Below are 23,422 nucleotides of genomic sequence, written 5' to 3'. Positions count from 1 at the left end.
CCCATAGTTCTTTCTGTCACCTGCTACAGTTTCACTGCCGTGTCTCTGTGACCTTAGCTGTTCCTGCTCCCTAGCCCTCAGAGTTATTTCTTCAGGCGTTCTCCCGGCCCTGGTAGCTCCATGGGCAGATGCAGCAACCCCACTCACCGCTGTATGCCGTTCCCCAGTTCCTCTTGGCAGCAGTGTCCCATGGATCCTGACCACAGATTCACTGTGGGTGGTTCCTGACAGGAACTCCCTTCCCAACTCCGGGACCTGCTCTCACGCTGTCCCCCAACCTTGCAGCTGCTCCTGTGCGGTTCCTCAGGGAGCTGCAGGCCCAGGAGGTAGATGAGGGGACCAGTGCACACCTGCAGTGTGAGCTGAGCCGGGAGGCCGTGAGTGTGGAGTGGCGCAAGGGCTCCCTGCAGCTTTTCCCTTGTGCCAAGTATCAGATGGTGCAGGAGGGCACCACTGCCACACTGCTGGTCCGTGAGGTGGAGCAGGAGGATGCAGGCGAATACATCTGTGATGCAGGCCATGCGCAAAGCATCGCGAGGCTCTCAGTCCGAGGTGAGCTGCCTGTAGCTTTGCCCAGCCCCCTCCCTCCAACTCTTAGGAACAGGAGATCTTGTTCAGTCAGAGTCAGGGGATGGAACCTGTGATTTTAAGTCTTTTTTTTTTTTTTTTTTTTTTTTGATGCTCCTCAGCCCCCAAGCCCAAGTTCAAGACCGGCCTGCAGAGCACACAGCAGGAAGTAGGGGGCGTGGCCCGGCTGTGTTGTCAGCTGAGCGAGACTGAGCCGGGGGTTCCAGTGCAGTGGCTCAAGGAGGGTATGGAGCTGCATGCTAGCCCCAAGTATGAGATGCGGTGCCAGGGAACTGTGTGCGAACTGCTGATCCACACGCTGGAGACTAAAGACACGGGAGAGTATGCCTGTGTGGTGGGTGGCCAGAAAACCCTGGCCTCTCTCAGAGTCAAAGGTGAGTAGCTAGACTCCAGGAGGAGAAATTGAACCCTTCCTGTCATGCCCACCCCTTGCGACTCTCCTGGGTGCACCTTATATTGGGGCCAGGACCATCACATCACAATTCTGTCCCCGTCATTCCTACACTACTTCCGGGTCTGATTTCCCAACTGAAGGGCCAGAGCAGCCAGGACAGACCTCAGTCCCCAAAGGCAGCCCTGATTCCTCTTCCCCAGAAGGCCTTTGAGGTGTTCTCTGTGCCTGACTTATTCCTACTGAAGGTTTTGCTTCACAGTGACCTAGCCAGAACAGGGCTGGCAACAGCATTAGGGTCAAACACAGCCCTCACCATTGTATGCACAGTTTCTCTCTTGGCCCGTGGGGAAGCAAGGGCCCCAGCCCAGCTTCCATGCTTGTGAGACCAGGTGACAGGAGAACCCTGGAGTGTCAAGAAAGGCTTTCAAGGATTCGGGCTCAGGCTGATCAAGAGCCTCTTTCCTCTGTCCCTCTCCCACAGAGCCTGAGGTGACCATTGTACGGGGGCTGGTTAACATGGAGGTACAGGCTGATGAGGATGTGGAGTTTACTTGTGAGGTGTCGCAGGCAGGAGCTGCAGATGTGAGGTGGAATCTCCAAGGTCTGCCACTGCAGAGCAATGAAGTGACAGAGGTGGCGGTTCTTGGAGATGGCCGTACCCACGTGCTCCGACTGAAGGCTGTGACCCCGGAGGATGCTGGCACCGTCTCCTTCCACGTGGGCAGTCATTCATCTTCCGCTCAGCTCACAGTCCGAGGTACCTGGCTCCGGGGGACCTGGCCTTCCCTCATCTGGGATGAGACTCTTTGTGGGGGAGGCGAGGTTCTGGTAGTGAGGAGAACCTGTGTGCTGGTAATTTTACAGCTGCATCCGGCTGGTAGGCAGGTTCAGTAGGCTCCCATAAGCTCATATTGTCTTGGTGCTTAGAACCTACCCACCAGCCCTCAGGACATTCTGCGGACTGTACCAGTCCTAGCCCTAGGTCATCTCTAGATTCCCTGTGGGTCAGAGCCCAAGCTGTGTTATCTATATAGATAGAGGTAGAAGAAGGGGGTTGGTAGCGTACTCCCATGGGTTCATTCTCATGAATTGGGGGTGAGGTATCATGGGATTTATGGGATATGAGAACTTTGCCATTCAAGGGAGCATTCCAGATGCCAAGGCTGATGCCCTTGCTTCCTGTGTCTAGTTCCCGAGGTGACCGTTCTGGAGCCCCTGAAAGATGTGCAGCTCAGCGAGGGCCAGGATGCCCACTTCCAATGCCGGCTGTCAAGGGCCTCGGGCCAGGAGGCCCGCTGGGCTTTGGGAGGGGTTCCCTTGCAGTCCAACGAAATGAATGACATCACTGTAGAGCAGGGCACGCTCCACCTGCTCACTCTGCATAAGGTGGGGTTCTGGGACCTGCCTCTGCCTCAGAAGGTTCAGAGTCCATTAGGGAAGATCCTCTTCCAGGGTGGTGGGCTGGGGAGGTGACAAGCCCCTAGCATGGGGTCTGGGAAGATGGATCAGCCCCTTTTGATCAGGATGAGGTGCAAGGGCAAGCATCTACCTCCTGCCTCCTCAGGTGACCCTAGAGGATACTGGAACCATCACTCTCCAAGTGGGCTCATGCTCCTCAGAAGCCCAGCTGAAGGTCACAGGTGGGCATCCCTATCCTACACCCAGCCCATGCCCATGGATGTCTTGTGTTTCCTAGCACTACAGCTGTTCGAGGGGAATCAGGAGCCCCAGACTTCTAGCTGGGATTTTGTGCTGGGGATATCAATTTTGCAGTGTGTGGTATCTCAGGCCAGAATTGATTCTGCCTCCTGGAAGAGCTCGAGAGTCTTACTAGCACGGGCTTGGGCCTTGAGTGGAGACAGGATCAACTCTGTGGTTTAGGTCCTTGCACACGCATGTATGCCCATGTCGATGTACATTTGCTTACTCAAAAGGCTCAGAGATGTGGGTGCAATCACATACCTATGACACAGGTATGGATTTGGCATGGTAAATATGGCTCCAGTGTGCAGGTAAGGCTTTAGGAATCTTCAGTCTAGAGTAGACCTTATCTCCAGAATAGGTCCACCCTATAGAGCTTGACTTTGAGCAACCTTCCTGTGCTGCCTCGTCCTGGTTCTCAATGTGATGCCATTGACCCCTCCATCATCTGCCCACTTCCTGATTTATCCTCTATCCATCTGCCATGCACAACACATCCATCCGTTTGTGGTCACCACTTGTCACCCACCTAAGTGCATTCTTCATCAACCTTCCGTTCATCTATCATGCGTCTTCCACATCACACTGACCCACTTATCGAGCTACTCACGATTTGTCCGTCCATCTGCCTGTCATCCATCTAGCAATTCATTTACTCATCCTACCATCTGTGCATTTATTATCTGCTTACCATGCAACCACTCAGCCATTCACCTACCATCCATCCATCCATCCATCCATCCATCCATCCATCCATCATCATCTGTTCAAGCTCCTGTGTGCCACCCATCTGTTCACCATTGGTGAACACCTCATCTATCCTTCATGTCTAGGATTTCAGAATGGGTTATACAGACAGCTTTGCCAAGATGGAGCCCTCGGTCTACTAAGGGGAGCTAGATGTGTAGAATAGAGCATGTTCTGGATCCCATGTTCTGGAACTTCAGAGATGGTCAGGCATGGTCAATTCTATGGCCTATGGACTGAGAAAGACTGCCAATTGCCAATGTATGACTTGAAAGTTGATTGATGAAGAATTTCATAGTTGTCATGAGTAGGGGGCAGGGCAACAAAGGTCTGTGTTTACTAGGGGACAGTATGGAGCTGCAGGCTGAGTTTCTGTCCTGCTCTAGGCTAGATGTTCCCATTCTGAGAGAACTGGCTTATGTACAACTTTGTGTGGCCTTGGGAGGAATGGTTATCCAGGTAGCTTTGCTATGGACAGGCTTGGGAGCTGGTGCTGGAAGAGGAGCGTGCATGGGGAATGGTGTGGACAGACTTCTAAAGGAACCCTCTGGGATGACCCTCGGGGCTTCCCCGTCTTGCTGGGTACTGATGTCTGTCTCTACAAATGGTTCCTGACTGACTTCTCAGCCTCATGCTGTGGTGTAGAAGCAAATGCAACAGAAGCATCTGGACTTTATCAGTTTCCCAGGAAGGCATCTGGTAAATGCTCAGGGAGAAGCATGGAGGGGGTGCCAGCCTCCTTACCTGGTCCCAGGTAGCAAGTGTGGAAGAGACCACTGGTCTTTTCCTGTCTGTCCCTGGCCCCTGGAAAATCAGCTATGAGACCATTCCTGCCCTGGAGTGCTTGGGCTCTCCACCTGCTGTGGTTCCCTCAAAAGGTAGATGGGAATGAGGTTGGAGCACATCTACATCTATGAGGCTCCTGAACCTGGGGCTTGTTGTGAGGTGGAGGAGCAGTGTACCCAGCCATTAAGGCCGTGCCGGTGGCAGGATCTCGGGGGACATCTAGACAGACTGCCCCTGTCGGCTGCTCTACCCTGAGGAGTGGACTGAGCCCCACACTCTTGGACCAACAGGTCCTGGGGTGCATCCTTCTTGCACATATTAGAGGAGAGGAGGCACCTGTTGTCAAGAAGAGCCCCAAATGTGGAGTTCATCCATTGCTCCTTCTGAAAAAGATGCCAGATAGGTGCCATTGGCCTCCTGGGGGTGAAGCCAGGAGTGCTCCAAAGGTGTGTGGGATGTTGAGTGGCTCACACGCTTTTCATGTGCTAGTGTGGAGGACCTCTGTGCCTTTCTCTTTGATTAGGGTGTGCTAACTGTCTAGGGTGGGTGTCTGCACTTTTGGTCCAAGCTATTCTGGTCTGAGTAGTGCCTGATCCCAGAAGATGCCGCGTGGCTCATGTCAGTCAATCTCAAGATTGTTCTAGTCAGTTCACTTGGGACCCCAATTGTAGGGAACAGTATTCTTACTGCCAATCCCCTCTACATTCTGCACAACACAGGACACCTGACTAGAACAATGGGTTCCCCACATACCTGGCAATCCTCCAACAGACACCAATTGGATCCAGTATAGCTGGTTTCAATTCTGGTGTTACCCAAGTTAGCACAGACTCATTGGTTATAGACTCAGCCCCAGGAGAGCGCCCCCCTCAACAAAGTCAGTTGCAAACCTAACCTTGCTAACTAAATGGGTATGAGTGGGGGGCTCGCACTGCCTACCTGGGTTTAACCAGTTTGCTTGGACAGCTGAAAGTCATGAAACATTTGCTGTCACTGGTTGTCACACGGGACACAACCCAGCAACAGACAAAGACTAACATAGCGAGGGGGGAAGTTGACAGGTGCCCCTCCCTGTTTCCATACGTCATTCTCCACCCCTTTGGTACCCAAGACCTCGAAGTCCATCAGATTTGTTTACATTTATTTACAGCCTTACTGCTGTCCCGAGGCTGGTGGGTTGGGCTGGACATTTGAACCCTCTTGTCACTTGGTCTTCTTGGTGACTGGGTCCCTTCCTGGAGCTGGCATCTCATTAGCATAGCCCCTGATGTGATCAGAAGGTGTTGGCTATGTGTAAGAGCACTTGTGACACTCAGGAAGTTCTGTGCTATGAACTGGGACAAAGACCGATTTGGCCATTGGATTACATGCCCCCGAGTGTGGCCCCATTCCCACAGACCCCAGGGAGCCCCAGCCCAGACTTCCTTCTCGCCCTCTTGCACAGAGGCAGCCCTGTGCCTGGTACGTGGCTTGCAGAATGTGGATGTCTTCGCGGGGGAGGTGGCTACGTTCTCCTGTGAGGTATCTCGTGCAGGTGGGCCCGAGGCCCGCTGGTGGCTGGATGGCACCCTGCTTCAGAACAGCCCTGAGAGTGCCATCACTGTGCAAGAGGGGACTGTTCACTCCCTCATGCTCTCGGGCCTGGGGGTGGCCGACTCAGGCACCATCACCTTCCGCACAGGGCCCCTGGTCTCCACAGCCAAGTTATTGGTCAAAGGTATTGGCCAAAGGGGACCTCCCCATGCTGGCGCTTCTGCCCTTGCTGTCCCCGCATGCTTCCTGCAGAGTCCTGGGGAATTGCACAGTGTCAGGTACTGACCCCAAGGGCCATGGTTGAGGCATTATTCTCTGCCTATTATGGACCCAGGGCAGAGGATGGCCTTCCACTCACCTCCTGAGTGGGAGGGTAAGTCTCTGGGAACTGTTTTGTTTGGGACAGGCCTCCTGCACATTTGCCGTGTGGGACCTACACACACTGGCCCTTGTTTTCTACCCTACTGGGTAGATATCCCAGCCACAGGCCAGCTTCTTGAAGGGGGGTTTCCTGGGCTCCTGATGGAGAAGCCACTGCTTCTAGTTCTGGTTTGCTCCTGTGCACACCTGCTTCTCTTCCTGTGCACACTCTTCTGCGGAAGTGCTGGCTGGATAGGGAGGGCAGCAGGTTGTCAGGGGCTCCATATGGCTCCTTTCTAATCTTCCACCCAGTGTCTTTGCCTAAGGCCTCCTGTAAGGCCTCATAGAACCAGATCCAGGATGAACCGTTATTGGTTGTGTAGGATTTCAACAAGTGGGAATGGGATGGAACCCCAAGGGTGTCAGCAAGCATCCCCACACCCTTGGAGAGGGACAAGATGGTCTGCAGCTGCAGACTTGCAGGATCTGGGGTCCAGGTGTGTTTAAGATGGGACCTGGTGTTCACTTTGGGCTAGAGGGGCCCAGCCTAGAGAGACATTGCCCTCTGCCTTGGCATTGTCATCTGCCATGGGTGCAACGAGGCCTGTCTGGTGTTTATGGCAGCTATGATGGGTCCTCTTCCTGGCCACATGCCAGGCACCTATTGCTAAGCCATTGCCCCTCACAGCTCCATGCTTGCAGCCGCTGAAGCAACTAACATGGACAGCAGAAGGTGGGTGGGCCATGGTGGCACTGTCCCAGGGGCTGATGCTTGTCTGGGATGTTGGCCGACAGATCCCACAGTGGAGGTGGTGAGTGCCATGCAGGACCTGGTGGTGGAGGAGGGTGGCTCGGCTGAGCTCCTCTGCCAGTACTCGCGGCCCGTGCAGGCCACGTGGAAGATGAACGAGCGGGAGGTGTGCGCAGATGGGAACCGTATCATCATAGAGCAGGACTGGACCGTAGCCAGGCTGACCCTCAGGCCAGCCTTGCCCTGTGACAGCGGCATCTATTCTTGTGAGGCCGCAGGCACTCGAGTTGTGGCACTGCTCCAAGTGCAAGGTGAGGCCACCTGGCAGGCAGGCCTAGCATGATCATGGTAGAGAGATAGGCAGTGGCCGCTAGGCTTGCAATGCAGGTGACCTATACAGTGAGAATACCCATGTGGGTGCAACGCAGAGCTATAATAGCTAGGTTAGGACACAGTCTCGGCTTGTGGTTTCCATGAGGAACAGTGACTAATATAACTGGAAGGAGGGGACAAGGGGAGGTATGGACTTGGGAGGTCTCCAGTTGACACTGATTTGAAGATAGCATCCCAGGCACCAGGACAAGTCTAGCGGGGCTGGGTGGGGTCTTGAGGAAAGGGTGTAGCCCACACCTTGAGGCTTTAGGCACCATGGCGGGAAAGGACACAGATCTGTATCTCCAGTGGGCTTGAGTCTGGGCTTGTGATCTTCTGGTCTGTGAATACCTATGGCGTTTCTCATCTGAGACACAGGATGCCCCTGCTAATGTGAAGCCTCTGGAGAGGGTGATGGGGTGGGTGGGGCTGGGAAACCACACCTCCTCCAGAGGACCCTGAGCGCCACCTTTTACAGTGGCTGCTGGGGTCGGTCCTGTTCCCTTTAGCCTGCTATAGTTTTGGAGGGCTCTTGCAAAAGACAGTAGTGAAAAATTATTGGAGGTCAAAAAAAAAAAAAACCCCTGAGCCCTGCTTTCTTCACAGCCAAGAACACAGTGGTACGTGGCCTGGAGAACGTGGATGCGCTGGAGGGCGGCGAAGCCCTGTTTGAGTGCCAGCTGTCCCAGCCCGAGGTGGCCGCCCACACCTGGCTATTAGATGATGAGCCTGTGCACACCTCGGAAAACACAGAGGTGGTCTACTTTGAGAATGGCCTGCGGCACCTGCTGTTGCTCAAAAATCTGAAGTCACAGGACAGTTGCCGAGTGACTTTCCTGGCGGGGGACGTGGTCACATCTGCATTCCTCACCGTGAGAGGTGCTGAGGGAGGGCGTGGTTGGGTAGCTGAGCTGCAGGCAGAGGTGGTAGTGAAGGGGTCGTCTTAGAAGGTGGTATTCATTCTCTGAGATCTCGCCATCGAAGCCTGTGCAGGACAGGAAGGATGTTGGATTTGAGTTCCTTCCATGGGGCTGCTATCTCAGTGGAACCCAGTAGGATGGAAGGACTGGGGTCTGGGATGGGAGCCACAGGTGGGAGAGTCATTTCCAGGTTGAGATTCCATTGCTGCTCCTCAGGAGTGGAGACTCCATTGAGAAAGATGACAACCCTTTCAACAAAGGCTCTACCTGCCTGGGGGAGTCAGGTGTCAGCTCTCCAGACTCTTCCCATGGGCTGGACCTCCTTGGTCTACAGGGACTTAGGGGCACTGGGCTGGGGAGTGGCATAGGAAATAGGAGACACCCTCCTACCAGCCCTCCCTGAAATCTCCGGGGCCCTGGCGGCTGCTAGAGCAATGGGACTGGGACTTCAGGTGAGGGCTGTTGGCCTCCCAACACGAGGCCTTCCTGGGCCAGGAGAATTAGGTGGATCAGTCTGAGACACCTTCAACTTGAGGAGAAGCCAGAGGCCTTGCATTTCCCTTACGATCACCCCTCCTGCCAATGCTCATCCATCCTGCTCTCCACAGGCTGGCGCTTGGAGGTCCTGGAGCCCCCACAAGATGCATCTGTGAGAGCTGGCATGCAGGCCTCCTTCACGTGCACGCTCAGTGAAGCGGTGCCTGTGGGCGAGGCCACTTGGTACATCAACGGGGCTGCCGTCCAACCCGACGACACTGACTGGACGGTCACCGCAGATGGCAGCCACCATGCCCTGATGCTGAGCAATGCCCAACCCCAACACGCAGGAGAGGTCACATTTGCAGCACGTGATGCCGTGGCCTCTGCACGCCTCTCTGTGTTGGGTGAGTGGGTGGCAGAGGTCCCTCCCTTCTAGTTTGGGTCTGGGGCACACCTGACCCCTCCCCCCGACTCAGATGGTCGACCATTCAGAGCTGGCTTCTGTGCAGTTCCATTAGATCCTACGAGCCTGAGGATAGTGGCTGCAGTAGCTCCTGCTGCAGGTCCAGGAACACCCTCTGAGGCCCCTTGAGAGTGTACTCTCCTCTTTGCCTAGTGTATATCTAACCTAGGGGGAAGGGTCAAGAGAAGTGAGATCCTCAAGTCCCAGTGCCTGCCATTAGGGGTGGGTGCCGAGATGCACAAACACAACCCCATTGAGGTTTCATCAGCTTCCCTTGCTCCCCAAAGCGGTCTGGACCACTGGGTTGAGGGTCTGACAGGACTCATAAAGGAGTCTACCCAGAAGTATATACCGTGTTTAGTATTAGACCTCAGTGACTTCCGGAAGGACTTCAGATTCCAGTGTGTGTGCTAACCTGCTCTCTTCCACGCAGCTCTCCCTGACCCCCCTGAAGACGCTGAGGTGGTGGGCCGTAGTGGTCATTCTGTGACCCTGTCCTGGGTGGCTCCCATGAGCGATGGTGGCGGTGGTCTGTGTGGTTATCGTGTGGAGATGAAGGAGGCATCCACAGGCCAGTGGAAGCTGTGCCACGAGCTGGTGCCTGGGCCAGAGTGTGTGGTGGATGGTCTGGTCCCTGGCGAGACCTACCGCTTCCGAGTGGCGGCTGTAGGTCCTGCAGGTGCTGGGGAACCTGTACATTTGCCTCAGATGGTCAAGCTAGGTGAGTTACTGCTCTCAGTCCACGGGAGTGCCCAGCTACACAAGCTGGAGGGAGGGAGCTCCTTAGGGTTGGCCGGAGACCCTGGAATCCATCGTGGCTGATGTGGCTTATCTTCTGTGAACACTGTTTTTTTTTTTTTGTCTTTTTCCCAGCAGAGCCAACAGAACCAGCCCCAACCCCAGCCTCAACCTCAGCCCAAGTCCCAGCTCCAACTCCGGCACCAACCCCAACCCCAGCCACAACCCCAGCCACAACCCCAGCCCCAACTCCAGCCCCAGCCCCAGCCCCAGAGACACGTCAGGCAGTGGTTGGTGAGGATGTGTGTCTGGAGTTGGAAGTTGCGGCTGAGGCTGGTGAGGTCATCTGGCACAAGGGAACAGAGCGCATCCAGCCCAGCGGACACTTTGAGGTCCTCTCTCAGGGACGGCGGCAGATGCTAGTGATCAAGGGTTTTAGGACAGAAGACCAAGGGGAGTATCGCTGTTGTCCCACCCGGGGCCCGCCCTCCTCAGGGACAGCCACTTTTAATGGTGAGTCTGAGCTCTGGGGTGGGATGCTATGGGAGTGGGGAAGAGTTGATTTGAATATTCTTCTTGATGTACTCTGGACACAAGGCTGAATCCTTCCCAAGACTCCATGAGATGTGCAGAGAAACCAAGGCTTGCCCGGGCGAGGCAGGTCTCATGTGATTGAACTGTGCTGTAGGCCAGCCTCCTGTCCCCAAGTAGGATTGGTGGTGAATTTCTTAAGTCCTGGGACTCCTGCCCACAGGAGTTCTGAGACCTCTTCTGAAGCTCCTTGTAGTCTCTTCTCAGTCTGCTCTGCCTTCCAAGGCACTCCCACACTCCGATACTGTCTGCACCCTGACCCAGCCCTGCTCTGAGCATTATCTTCGAGAGGCTCCCTCTGCACCAGGCACTTTGACCCTCTCCTGCTTCCCTGTGCCTGAGGCCCTACCCACACTGAGTCTCCTGTCCCTTGTCCCACTCTCCAAGACCTTCCATTGGTGCTGAGTCTTTCCCTTATCAGTCCTCCTTCCCAGAGCCCCTCTGTGTTATGCGTATCTCCTCCACGCACTGTCTTCTGAGCCACATGCTGTACTGGGGTCTCCTCCTCTCACGTGCTGAGCCTGCCCCATTGTGAGCATATCCTCTCTGTGTGGTGCTAATGTCCCTGTGAGCCTGGGCATCTGTACCAGCAGCAGGGCTGAACAGGTGGAAATACATCTAATTTTATTTTGCTGAGCGATTCCCTGTCCTGGTTGAGTGACTGTGTGCCCCTGGCAGGGGGTAGACTGAAGGGGAGCGAGAGTGAGGGTGGGGAGCTGAGCCTTGGAGCATCTCAGAACAGATAAGGTTCCTGGTGCAATCTGGAGAGCAGAGGTCCAGAAGACCACATCCAGGCCGTACCTGATCCAGCAGCAAAGGCAGGTGTGGAGCTGCAGCTCTGTCTGACTTCACCCACTGACTGCCCTGTTGCCTTCCTCAGTGGTCACGACCTCTGGGGATGAGGTCCCCACACAGCCCAGCCTGCCCCCCGAGGCAGCCCAAGAGGGTGACCTGCATCTGCTTTGGGAAGCCCTTGCCCGGAAGCGCCGCATGAGTCGGGAGCCCACACTGGACTCCATCAGCGAACTGCCCGAGGAGGATGGCCGCGTGCAGCATCCGCGGCAGGAGGCGGAAGAGACAGCCCCTGATCTCTCTGAGGGCTACTCCACAGCCGACGAGCTAGCGCGCACAGGAGAGGCTGATCTCTCGCACACCAGCTCTGACGATGAGTCCCGGGCTGGCACCCCTTCCCTAGTTACCTACCTCAAGAAGGCTGGGGGTCCCGGGATCTCACCCCTGGCCAGCAAGGTGAGCCTCCTAGTTGGCATGCAGGAGATGGTTGGGGGAGGTCTCAGAAATTGACCATCCTTTTCTGTGCCTTAATCCCATAACTTATCCATCTTTTCATCCATCTCAATACCATCTACCCGTATATGCATAGTCTTACCATCCTAACATCCATCAACTGACCTCTCATTCACTCTCCCCCATCCTTGCGTCTGTCCATCTGTCCATCCATTCATTCTCTCCTCACCATCATTCCATTTGTATATCAGTCTCTCCACCCATCCAACCATCGCCCTATACATCTGTCTATCCGTCTGCCTATTTGTCCACTCATCTGTCCCTCCTGCACCTGTTGAACCGTTTGGTCACCTACCCGTCGGCCTGTCCCCACCTACCTGCCCATGCATCTACTCTCCATGCCTCCTGGACTTTTTTCTGGCTTATCCGTTTATGTTCCCATCTGTTTGCCCAGTCATCCATCGCTCCGTGGTCCCTCCAGCATCACCTGTTCTTCCCCTCACTCATCCATTTATTCACCACCCCCCCATTCACAGTTCATTTGCTTATTACCCCTGTATTTGCTCACCTGGTCACTTACTTTTCTCCTGACTTACGTCCCCACCCATCCACCTAACTGTCCTTCCATCCGTTCATCCTCCCACTACCCGCTCAACCTCATAACCAGCTGCCTGCCTATTTTTTTTCTTGCACTCACCGTTCACCTCCCCGCTTACCTGCTAAACAGTAGCTTTTTCCTGAAGAGATGGGCCTGGCCTTTCTGGTGTTCCCCACGGTGCTGTTGGTCCCCATCTGGGTCACTGCATACTGGGATTTCTAGGATGAGCATTTGCTTTGGGGAGCAGATGAAGCAGGGCCTCAGCCAGCACCTGGGCAGCCACTCCGCTGGAGGCAGATGGAGCGCCGGAGGAGTACTGGGCCTGGAGTGTTATTGGTCTTCATATCCCAGCCTTGCTCTGACCTCACATCCTGTGTCCACAGCATGGGACCCAGGTCGCCACCTCCGTGAAGCCACAAAAGCAGCAGGAGCAAGGAGTGCCCATGGGCTCACTGCCGGGAGACTTGAGTGCAGCCGACTTGAAGGATCCATCCCTGGACAAGGCAGCTGTGAAGATCCAGGCTGCCTTTAAGGGCTACAAAGTACGGAAGGAGATGAAGCAGCAGGAAGGGCCTGTGTTCTCTCGGACATTTGGGGACACAGAGGCACAGACTGGGGACGTGCTGCGCCTGGAGTGTGTGGTGGCCAGCAAGGCTGATATGCGGGCCTGCTGGCTGAAGGACGGCGTAGAGTTGACGGACGGGCGGCACTACCACATAGACCAGCTCAAGGATGGCACCTGCTCTCTGCTGGTCACTGGCCTGGGCCCCACCGACACTGGCCGGTACACCTGTCAGGTGAGCACCAAGTTCGGCCGCGTGAGCCACAGTGCCTGCGTGGTGGTCAGTGGGACAGAGAGTGAGGCTGAGAGCTCCTCAGGAGGCGAGCTGGACGACGCCTTCCGGCGGGCAGCGCGGCGCCTGCACCGGCTTTTCCGCACCAAGAGCCCAGCTGAGCTTTCAGAGGAGGAACTCTTCGTCAGCGCCGATGAAGGCCCCGCCGAGTCAGAGGAGCCCGCAGACTGGCAGACATACCGAGAGGACGAAAACTTTGTGTGCATTCGTTTTGAGGCACTTGAAGAGGCCCGCCGGGCAGTCACCTGCTTCCAAGACATGTTTGCCACCATGGGCATCCAGGTGGAGATCAGCCTGGGAGAGCAGGGACCCCGGGGAGTGGAGATGCGCATTGGCAAGGTGGCTCCCACTGTCACCCCTGTGGTTTCGCTAGCCAAGACACCTGGCCTGCAGACTTCAGATGCTGGTGAGCCCTGGGCTACAGTGGCCTGGGGTGGGGGTGGGGGGGCTTGGCCTGAGATAGGGTAGAGGGGGAAGAGGATGGGGGCTGAATGAGGCAGAACCAGAAGGGAGCTCTGATTGGTTGGCTCCTAGCCTATGGGGGAACATGGCAAAGATACAACTTTGAGGTTAGACAGTTGATTATGAACCTCAGTTTTTTTTTTTTTTTTTTCGAGACAGGGTTTCTCCGTAGCTTTTGGTTCCTGTCCTGGAACTAGCTCTTGTAGACCAGGCTGGCCTCGAACTCACAGAGATCCGCCTGCCTCTGCCTCCCGAGTGCTGGGATTAAAGGCATGCGCCACCACCGCCCGGCGTGAACCTCAGTTTTATCTTTCACTAGCAGTGTGTGTTGAGGTCTATTCTGTATGGTAGTTTCTGTGTCAACTACTGCAAGTAAGACAACCTCACCATGCACTTGAGTCTCTCCAGGCCACCAGGAGGTTATAATGAATGACCCTCAGTGCTGTGTCTCGAGATTTCTCCCTAGTTTTGGGTACCTGGGGTTTAAACTTCGAGCCTGTGCATCCTTTTCTGTTTGCACTCCTCTGTCTCACTGGGAACCAAAAGAGACTTCTAGGAGGAGGGATGGAGAGAAGCTCAGGGTGTCTAGCTGTGGAGTTTAGGGGACCTCTCCTAGGAAAGCCTGCTGTGTCACACACCACTCGCCTGCATGGGCGTGGCATCTGCAGGTATGGGCATTCCAGGGTTAACTCTCTGTACCCTCTACCTACCTGTGCTAGCCCCAGTGTTCCTGACCGAGCTGCAGAACCAAGAAGTGCAGGATGGATACCCCGTTAGCTTTGACTGCGTGGTAACAGGCCAGCCTGTGCCCAGTGTGCGCTGGTTCAAGGACGGGAAGCTGCTGGAGGAGGATGACCATTATATGATCAACGAGGACCAACAGGGTGGTCACCAGCTCATCATCATGGCTGTGGTGCCAGCAGACATGGGTGTCTACCGCTGCCTGGCAGAGAACAGCGTGGGAGTCTCCTCCACCAAGGCTGAGCTTCGTGTAGAGCGTGAGTGTGGGAATGAGCTGGGTGTCTCCAGGGTGGCCTGCGTGTGGTCTGACTACCTCCCAAAGACTCTGCCTCCTAATACTAATACCACTCTGGTTACTTTTTTACATTGTATGTGCGTGTGTGTATGTGCATGTGCGTGTGTGTGCGCGCGTGTGCATATGTATGTATCTGCGTGTATGCCATGACACTTGTATGGCATTCAGAGGACAATTTGTGAGAGTTGGTTCTCTCCTCCCACCATGTGGGTTCCAAGGATTGAACTCAGGTCGTTAGGCTCGGTGCAAGCACCTTTACCTGCCGAGCCGTCTGGCCAATATTAATGTTTTAACATGTGCATTTGTGGACACAAACATTGGATGTGTAACAGCATAACTGCAGAAAAATCTAGTCTCTCTCGCTATATCCTGGCCCGAAAGTCCGTGGCTTGTTGGTTTTGAAGCCAGTATTTCTTTAACCCCTCATGATATTGTAAGATGGAACTGGAGGTCCTGCCTGTGCTGTTGTAACTCATGGAGACGGCAAATTGTGTGATGCCTATAGTTTGTTGGGTCAAAAAAGCCTGCAGTTAGTTAGAGCCTGGAAGTGTTGGCCTAGTCACGGGAGGGTACGTGCAGCTGTTGCCCTTCTCCAAGCTGAGTACGGTAGCTCCCTGCAGGGTTTCACGGTCAGAGCCTCATACAGCCAAGGCGGCCCTGGCGCTCTGTGCTTTAGGCCTGTCCCTGAGTCACGCTATCTTCAACAGTGACCAGCACAGACTATGACACCGCAGCAGATGCTACAGAGACCTCATCATACTTCAGCGCCCAGGGATACCTGTCCAGGTGGGTCTCAGGATCTCTGAGGAGGCAGCCATGCACTGCTGCCTGGGGCAGGGGGTTAGGGTCCTTGGACTGACAAGTCAAATCCTGGGGACTTCCACCAGGCCCTGGTGGCTCTGCTTCCTCTGTCCCGCAGTTCAGGAAGCTTCGGGTTCCTCCGTGTCTGACATCACTCCCGGGACCCTCCTGCCTTGAACCTTCTGACTTGTTGCTTTATGTGCGCTCCCTTGTTTATCCTTCCTGACAGCCGGGAGCAAGAAGGGACCGAGTCAGATGAGGGGCAGCTTCCCCAGGTGTTGGAGGAGCTGAAAGACCTCCAGGTGGCCCCTGGTACACGCTTGGCCAAATTCCAGCTCAAGGTGAAAGGTGAGGAGCTGGCTAGGAAGTGGCACTGCCTCACTTAACAGAGACCAAGTCCTACCGGCCACAGTTGGGAGGGGACCCCAGCCAGCATGGCTGGCCACTTGTGTGTCCTTTCTGCATAAGGAGGCCAGCACCCTTTGGTCTCTGAGGGACCTCTGCTCAGGGTCTCCCGTCATCACAACCACCTGCCTTTGCATCCCCAGGCTACCCCGCCCCCAAACTGTACTGGTTCAAAGATGGCCAGCCTCTGACCACATCTGCCCACATCCGCATGACTGACAAAAAGACCCTGCATACCCTGGAGATTGTCTCAGTCACCCTGGAGGACAGCGGCCAGTATGCAGCCTACATCAGCAATGCTGTAGGTGCTGCTTACTCATCGGCCCGGCTGCTAGTCCGAGGTGGGTTCCCGAAGGACTGGACAGAGCTGACCCGCTACCCTATCAGACTTTGGTCCAAGGTCCTGAGGTCATTGCTCCAGTGAGCAGAGACTCAGGTGGCCAGAAGTCAGCCTTGCAGGGAACAGCCTTGAGGCTCCTTCTTCCTGAACATGGGAAATGAATTCCAAACTTGAACCAAACCTATCTTGCTAGGAGGGACCCAGTGCTAACTGTGGCCTCTTCTGCAAGATCTTGGAAGATGCGGCTCCCTAAGATGCTGGATTGTTTCCGTGCCCATGCATTTGTTGCAGATCAAGGCTACAGGTCTGGGGAGACTGGGGGTAACAAGAACAGGTAGCAGTATGTTATCTATCAGGTCTGTGTGACCTGCGGCCATCCTCATGCTGAGTGGTGACTCTCACAGCTCTCTTAGGTTTCAAGAGGTTTGGGTATTTTTGCCCTGGGAGTGGAGCTACCAGGGCAGCTCAGCACCATGTATGGGATTAAAGATCAGAGCACCTATGAGAGCTCAGTGTCTGACTCTCTCTGTGTTTTCAGGTCCCAGTGAACCAGAAGAGAAGCCAGCATCAGGTAAGATAGCCCCAGATGGGCACGAGAGGGTGGTAGACCCTGGGCAGGAAGCCAGATGGATGGACCTGGGGCTGGTTGTTGTGGGAGTGTGGCTGGTCAGTGTGCATAGGATTTAGGGCATCCTCTGGGATTAGCACACTGGGGTGGGGTGGGTTTCTTTTATGTCAAGGGGTCCTTATTGGTTGGCCGTGTCATTCCAGATGTGCATGAGCGGCTGGTGCCACCCCGAATCCTGGAGAAGTTCACCCCCAAGAAAGTGAAGAGGGGCTCCAGCATCACCTTTTCAGTGAAGGTGGAAGGTGAGGCAGCTGTCCTGGAGAGGCTGACAGCCACATACTGCCTGTCCCTGGGGGCGGGCCAAGTTCCTGGTGGGGTTCTGTCTCTGTCAGGGATGAACTCACTGCCCTCTGTCCCTCAGGACACCCAGCCCCCACTGTGCATTGGCTCAAGGAGGAGGCAGAGAAGGGAGTGCTGTGGATTGGCCCCGAAACCCCTGGCTACACCATGGCCAGCTCTGCCAAGCAGCATAGCCTGGTCTTGCTGGACGTGGGCCGACAGCACCAGGGCACTTACACATGCATTGCCACCAACGCTGCCGGCCAGGCGCTCTGCTCTGCCAGCCTGCACGTCTCTGGCTGTGAGTGAAGGGTCAGGGGGTAGGCAGGTACATATGAATGGGAGGGGAGCCAGAGCTGGGCAGTGCAGACTCATGGACTTCTTAGGGCATGTAGATGTTCAACGTTTGTATTTCTCCTCCTTCTATGGTATCAGAACACTTCCAGAGCACGTCCGGCCTCACGGGTGCAGGGGTGTTTGGTGTGGGGCTTCAGAGTCTCTCAGGTCCAGCACTTGCCCTGCTCTGTATTTGGGGATGGGACTCTAGGGTGAGCTGAGTTCTCTGCTCCAGAGCCTTGCTCAGTACCCTGTGGGCTGGCATTCGGAGGGTAGATTCATGTTCGTGGTTACCATTGAGGTGACCGTGGTCAGGAGCAGGACAGTACCCTTTCAGAAAAGTGCCTGCTCAGGGCTCGGAGAACAGAGTCTAGGTTCCTGGGGCAGCTCAGATGTCCTGAGTATGTCTGAACCTGAAACTTCAGAGTCCAGGACTTCATGCTGATGGCTCTCTGCTCTCTTGACAGTGGCCAAGGAGGAAGAGCAGGAGAGAGTAAAAGAGGCCCTCATTTCTTCCTTCTTGCAAGGGTGAGTGGATGCTATCCAAGGCCCCAGGGCCAAGATCACAAAAGGTTTGGGAACTGGGAAGAGGACAGCTATGCTGGTGGGGATCGCCCTGTCCTGCCGATAGACCAGTTCTGGCCTGCACAGGGTGTGCACTTGGGCCACCCGTTTCTTACCATGCCTCAGTTTCCCCAGCATAGAATGAGGGTCTCCCAGGATCCCTCTGACGTGGAGATGATGACTGGTGTCCTAGACCAATGGTGGAAGGTGGGAGACAGTGGTAGCTCCTACCTCAGGCTTCTCAGGATGCCCCTGTCTCCACAGGACAAGCCAAGCTGTCTCAGCCCAGATGGCGGAATCTGCAGGTTTTGCTGATCTTGCCGGGCAAAGGAAAGGTACAGGTGGGATGGGCACTCTAAGCACCCTTCACCCTGAGCCAAGCCAGATGAAAGGGACGCCGCTGGCAATGGTGCTGGGTCAGTGGTCCCCTGTGGACTGAGCTTTGGTTGGAGTCAGAGCCATCTATGATCTCTGTAGATCTGGGAGCCTATGGGATCCCAAGGGAAGCCTAACCTAGTTGCAGAGCTCACATCCAATGGGCTGTGGGGGCCAGCAAGCCAGGCAGCAAGAGCAGAGGTGGCATGGGCCATACTTCAGGTCCTCCACAGCCTGATAGCCGAAGTCTGAAGCCTCTGCTGCTTTGTCCTCCCTTCTTTTTACCCTCTACCCTGTAGCCATGCTGGCCACCTGCGGCCAGGTGTATCCACTGTTCATAAGCTACCTGCTGTTTAACTGTGCCTACCGCCCCTAGTAACTGTCTGGATCCTGGCTGTGTAGTCCACTCCCCGATTGGCTGCTGTCCCTTGACTGCCCAGTGGGTGGGTACCCTGCTGATCCTTAGCCACCCCTAGTGTCCCTCAGTTGCACCTACTGTGTCCCCTCTGTCCGGACTTGTTTGCTTTTGTTCTCAACCACATTGGCTGCATATTGGCTCAGACCACAGCAAGCCTTCTGTCAAGGGCCGGCCTCAACACCCCTGTCCTAGAGGCTAGTCTCCTTTTCAGACCCCAGCACCATTAGGAAGCCTGGTCTCCTGTGCCCGGCATCCCTCAAGGCTAAAATTGAGCCTGGAGTGTAGGGAGTACTCAGTTGACATCTTGGGGAGGATGGTTGATTAAGAGTCACTTTTGCCACCCCAGGGGAGTCCCTGGCGGCTGACGAGGCCCACGGTCACCTGTCCCTCGCTGAGGTGGGCACAGAAGAGTTCCTGCAGAAGCTCACCTCACAGATTACCGAGATGGTGTCGGCCAAGATCTCACAGGGTGAGGCGCTAGTGCGTGTCCCAAGGGGGCGGTGGGGCCCAGTGCTCTCGAGCAGGGGCGGAGGCTCTCCTGCCTCCATGATCTAGAAACTGGCTATTGGGGACATCACCACCCTTGTGTGCATCCAGCCAAGCTCCAGGTGCCTGGAGGCGACAGTGATGAGGAGTCCAAGACGCCATCTGCTTCTCCTCGGCACGGCCGGTCTCGTCCTTCCTCCAGTGTTCAGGAGTCATCCTCAGAGTCAGAGGATGGGGACTCCCGTGGTGAGGTCAGTGGGTCAGGACCCTTGGAGAACGTTCTGGGGAGGGGACTCCTCGGTACAGGGGCAGGATCCCAGGAAGGAGGTCTTGGAAAGCGAGTGTACCACAGACCCTCAGGAAATGCATTTCTGACTTGAGGGCAGGAACTGGTGAGGAACTGGGTCCATTCCCCAGGGATCCCTGAAGACTGCTTCTCCTGAGTCCTCCTCACGCCTTCTCCCCTGCCCTGCTCCCTTTCCTTCTCCCATTCCCCTCTCCCTCTGGTGTAGCAGGCACCCTGTTAGGTCCCAGCAGTAGGTGGACAGGTAGAAGGATGTGAACAAGTAGTATAGGCAGCCTCAGCTAGAGACTCTGCGGGTACAGTGCTTTCTTTCGGGGGAAGACAAGGGAGAACATCTACATTCCTACCGTTTGTGTGGGATTGGGAGCCAGGGTCTGCACTAAATGTCCCCAAGATTCCTGTCCTGCGTTCTGGGACTTGACAGGTTTGGCTGATACTTTCTTGGGACTCCTGACTCAGCCTCTTCCCCAGGGTTTTGAGAGACTTCTCATCTTCCCTTCTCTGGTGGCTACGGGGGGTCCCAACAGGCTGGGTCTGCCAACCGCTCCCCCCCCCCACCCCGCCAACTCATTTCCTCTCTCTGCCCAATCAGATCTTTGACATCTACGTAGTCACAGCTGACTACCTGCCCCTGGGGGCGGAGCAGGATGCCATCATTTTGAGAGAAGGCCAGTATGTGGAGGTCCTTGATTCGGCCCATCCTCTGCGCTGGCTTGTGCGCACCAAGCCCACCAAATCCAGCCCTTCTAGGCAGGGCTGGGTGTCGCCTGCCTACCTGGACAAGAGGCTCAAGGTACTTGGCTGGGAAGCTCAGGGAAGATGGTCTCACTGGCCCAGAGGACTCTGGCATTGTCATTTCCCTTTGGAGCTAGGAGCTCCCAGCCTCCGCAGGAGCGGAGCCAGGGCCCAGCCCGCCTCTGACAGACACCTGTTTCTCACCAGCTGTCTCCTGAGTGGGGGCCCACCGAGGCCCCCGAGTTCCCCGGGGAGGCTGTATCTGAGGATGAGTACAGAACAAGACTGAGGTGAGTTTCTGTGGAGCCTTCCCTGGCTGGCCCGCTGCCCATGGAGACCTGTTGCCTGCCTCTTTCAGGGTCCAAGTGGAGTTCTGACCATTTTATGAGAACCTGTGAATGCCTGCTCTACATTGGGAATGGGCGGAGGTTGAGAACAGAGTGGGCACCAGTTTGATGCTGATTCCCACAGCTGGCCTCTCATGGGCTATGCCAGATTACTTCTGTGGGGGGCATGGTAGTTCACGTGTACCCCACATTCCCTCTCTGAAAGTTGACAGTGGGGTTCTGGTAGCAAGAAGTGCCCGAATCTAGCAGTTGAGGGAGCAGGGGCTACAAGAAGTCGGCATTCCCGTAACAGTGCTGTTCCCAGGGCTTTGATGGGGGCAGGAGCCTGTGGCCACTAGAGCCCCCACGTGCCCTGTAATGGCTTCTCCTCCTGCCAGCTCTGTCATACAGGAGTTGCTGAGCTCAGAGCAGGCTTTTGTGGGCGAGCTGCAGTTCCTGGAGAGCCACCACATGAAGCACCTGGACCTATCTCCCCGCGTGCCTACAGCGGTGGCCAGCCAGAAGACAGTCATCTTTCGTAATGTTCAGGACATCAGCCGTTTCCACAGCAGGTAGGAGGGTGGGACTGCATACAGGCACGCGTGTCTATGAGCACCCGGCCCCTATTTGCAGGCCAGGCCTCATGGCGGGGGCGAGGCAGGAATGGAGGAAGGGGAGAGCATGCACTAGTAGTCACAAGGCAGACTTTCCTCTTTCTGCATATCTGGCTCATGAAGGATGAAGCCTGCAGTATACCTGCCTCTGACAAGTGTGTGCATAGCCATATGCATGTAGATTTTCATGCGCAGGCACACACACACGTGCATACATGTGAATAGGCATGGCTGCCACATTATGCATGCACATGTTCTTGATGTGGATGTGCATATTTGAACACACATGCAAACTCATACTTACATCCCTGCTCAAGGATATACATAACATTTCACATCATGTACCTATATGTGCCTCACAGAATACATGCCAGCATGTGCACACACATTTGGGTTTCTATACATGTGCACTGTCACACAAGGCATACAAGTACACATGAGCATATATATGTATGCGCCTATACCGAGATTCATGCACACCAGAAATGTGCACACCACATTGCACATAGACAATGTCTGTACATGTATGTGTTCACATTTGTACATGTTTATGTGCATAGGCATGCATACTTTTAGAAAACCTGCACCACATATGAATGCTATTGTACATGTGCACATATAATATATGTTGTACTTGTGCATGGGTGGTGGGCACACAACTGTGCACTTGCACACATAACTCACCATACTCTCTCAGAAGGCTCAGGCCCTGGTAAGGAGTCTGGCCTTCTAGAGAAGGCCTGGACTGGTAGGTGGAGGGAGGCGCTGATACTGTCCCCTTCGTGGCAGCTTCTTGAAGGAGCTGCAGTCCTGTGACACCGATGATGACGTGGCCATGTGCTTCATCAAGAACCAGGAGGCCTTTGAGAAGTACCTCGAGTTCCTGGTGGGCCGCGTGCAAGCTGAGTCCGTGGTTGTCAGCACCCCGGTCCAGGAGTTCTACAAGGTGCTTCCTGTCTGTCACAAGGCCACCCCACCCTGCTTGCTCCTAGACCTTAGCTCTTGCCCAAATGCCCTCTGAGGTGTAGCTCTGACGGTCCACATGGCCGGCCCAAGCTTGTCTTCCTCAACCCGCAACACTGCCTACTCACCACCTGCCTGAACCCTGGCTCAGCGGGAAATGCTAGTAGGAGTACCCACAACTTTGCACTCCTCAGTCATTACGTAAGCTGCCCAAGCCCTATGCCCCCACCAGTGAGATGGTGACCCAGTGACCCTCGTGCAGGGTTATGTGTGTCAGCACCCTTGGTATCATCCTCTAGCTCCTAGGGGCCATAGCCGTGCCTGGGGAGTTCAGGCCCGTGCCTATGACACCCCTGCAGTGACTCTAGCCGCCCAGGGACCACACATTCATGCGCAAAACCACTTCTGTGGCTCCTACAGAAATATGCAGAAGAGACACTGTCAGCCAAGGACCCCACGCAGCCACCGCCACCTCCACTTCAGCACTACCTGGAGCAGCCAGTGGAGCGGGTGCAGAAATACCAAGCCCTGCTGAAGGTGATATGCTCCAGCCTCGTTTGTGCAGGCTGCACCTGTTGAGGGAGGGGGATTCCTGGGTTCTGAGCATCCTGGATCTATGACTCTTGACCCTCTCACCCCAGGAACTAATCCGCAACAAGGCCCGCAACCGGCAGAACTGCGCGCTGCTGGAGCAGGCCTATGCTGTGGTGTCTGCCCTGCCGCAGCGCGCTGAGAACAAACTGCACGTGTCGCTCATGGAGAACTACCCTGGAACTCTGGAGGCCCTGGGAGAACCTATCCGCCAGGTGGTGCCCTGGGATGCTGGGGGTGGGGCACCATAGGAGGCTTTTGGAGGTGGGAGACGGTAGATGACTTCATGGTTTCGGTGCGGAGCTGGATACGTGGGTGCCATCGGGGATGCTTGGCTGAACAGAGTCCATTCACACCTCTAGGGCCACTTCATAGTATGGGAGGGGGCACCAGGGGCCCGGATGCCTTGGAAGGGCCACAACCGGCATGTCTTCCTCTTCCGAAACCACCTGGTGATCTGTAAGCCCCGGAGAGACTCTCGAACCGACACCTTCAGCTACGTGTTCCGGAACATGATGAAGGTCTGTGTGTGCAGGGGCTGCTGAGGGCTCTGTAGGCCGAGTGGCTGTGCCATGGGTGGAGTCTCGTTTCCCTCTCAGACTGCGGCGTGGATGCTGGTGGCTAGTCCCTTGGCCAGT

General features: G+C 55.5%; 1 protein-coding gene across 8 annotated transcripts in view; it reads left to right on the top strand.

Moving 5' to 3' along the window:
- The window catches only part of Obscn (obscurin, cytoskeletal calmodulin and titin-interacting RhoGEF), a 141,140-nt gene that overhangs the window by 82,721 nt on the left and 34,997 nt on the right, over positions 1-23,422 (top strand). For 7 of the 8 annotated variants that reach the window (XM_057775833.1, XM_057775831.1, XM_057775832.1 and 4 more), the window contains 29 exons: positions 286-552; positions 690-962; positions 1,464-1,739; positions 2,172-2,368; positions 2,547-2,622; positions 7,839-8,111; positions 8,761-9,036; positions 9,529-9,816; positions 9,969-10,346; positions 11,305-11,672; positions 12,651-13,527; positions 14,303-14,581; positions 15,327-15,405; positions 15,650-15,768; positions 15,969-16,166; positions 16,704-16,736; positions 16,937-17,035; positions 17,155-17,373; positions 17,876-17,936; positions 18,237-18,307; positions 19,112-19,234; positions 19,363-19,502; positions 20,148-20,348; positions 20,498-20,580; positions 21,015-21,188; positions 22,020-22,176; positions 22,614-22,730; positions 22,835-22,999; positions 23,147-23,305. In XM_057775833.1, coding sequence (XP_057631816.1) covers positions 286-552; positions 690-962; positions 1,464-1,739; positions 2,172-2,368; positions 2,547-2,622; positions 7,839-8,111; positions 8,761-9,036; positions 9,529-9,816; positions 9,969-10,346; positions 11,305-11,672; positions 12,651-13,527; positions 14,303-14,581; positions 15,327-15,405; positions 15,650-15,768; positions 15,969-16,166; positions 16,704-16,736; positions 16,937-17,035; positions 17,155-17,373; positions 17,876-17,936; positions 18,237-18,307; positions 19,112-19,234; positions 19,363-19,502; positions 20,148-20,348; positions 20,498-20,580; positions 21,015-21,188; positions 22,020-22,176; positions 22,614-22,730; positions 22,835-22,999; positions 23,147-23,305 — 6,026 coding nt within the window. The remainder of the gene's footprint in view (positions 1-285; positions 553-689; positions 963-1,463; positions 1,740-2,171; positions 2,369-2,546; positions 2,623-7,838; positions 8,112-8,760; positions 9,037-9,528; positions 9,817-9,968; positions 10,347-11,304; positions 11,673-12,650; positions 13,528-14,302; positions 14,582-15,326; positions 15,406-15,649; positions 15,769-15,968; positions 16,167-16,703; positions 16,737-16,936; positions 17,036-17,154; positions 17,374-17,875; positions 17,937-18,236; positions 18,308-19,111; positions 19,235-19,362; positions 19,503-20,147; positions 20,349-20,497; positions 20,581-21,014; positions 21,189-22,019; positions 22,177-22,613; positions 22,731-22,834; positions 23,000-23,146; positions 23,306-23,422) is intronic. The other variant, XM_057775829.1, reaches the window with a different exon arrangement.

The sequence above is a fragment of the Chionomys nivalis genome, chromosome 7 (assembly GCF_950005125.1).
Source record: "Chionomys nivalis chromosome 7, mChiNiv1.1, whole genome shotgun sequence".
NCBI lineage: Eukaryota > Metazoa > Chordata > Mammalia > Rodentia > Cricetidae > Chionomys > Chionomys nivalis.
This window is presented reverse-complemented; position numbering and strand designations above follow the sequence as displayed.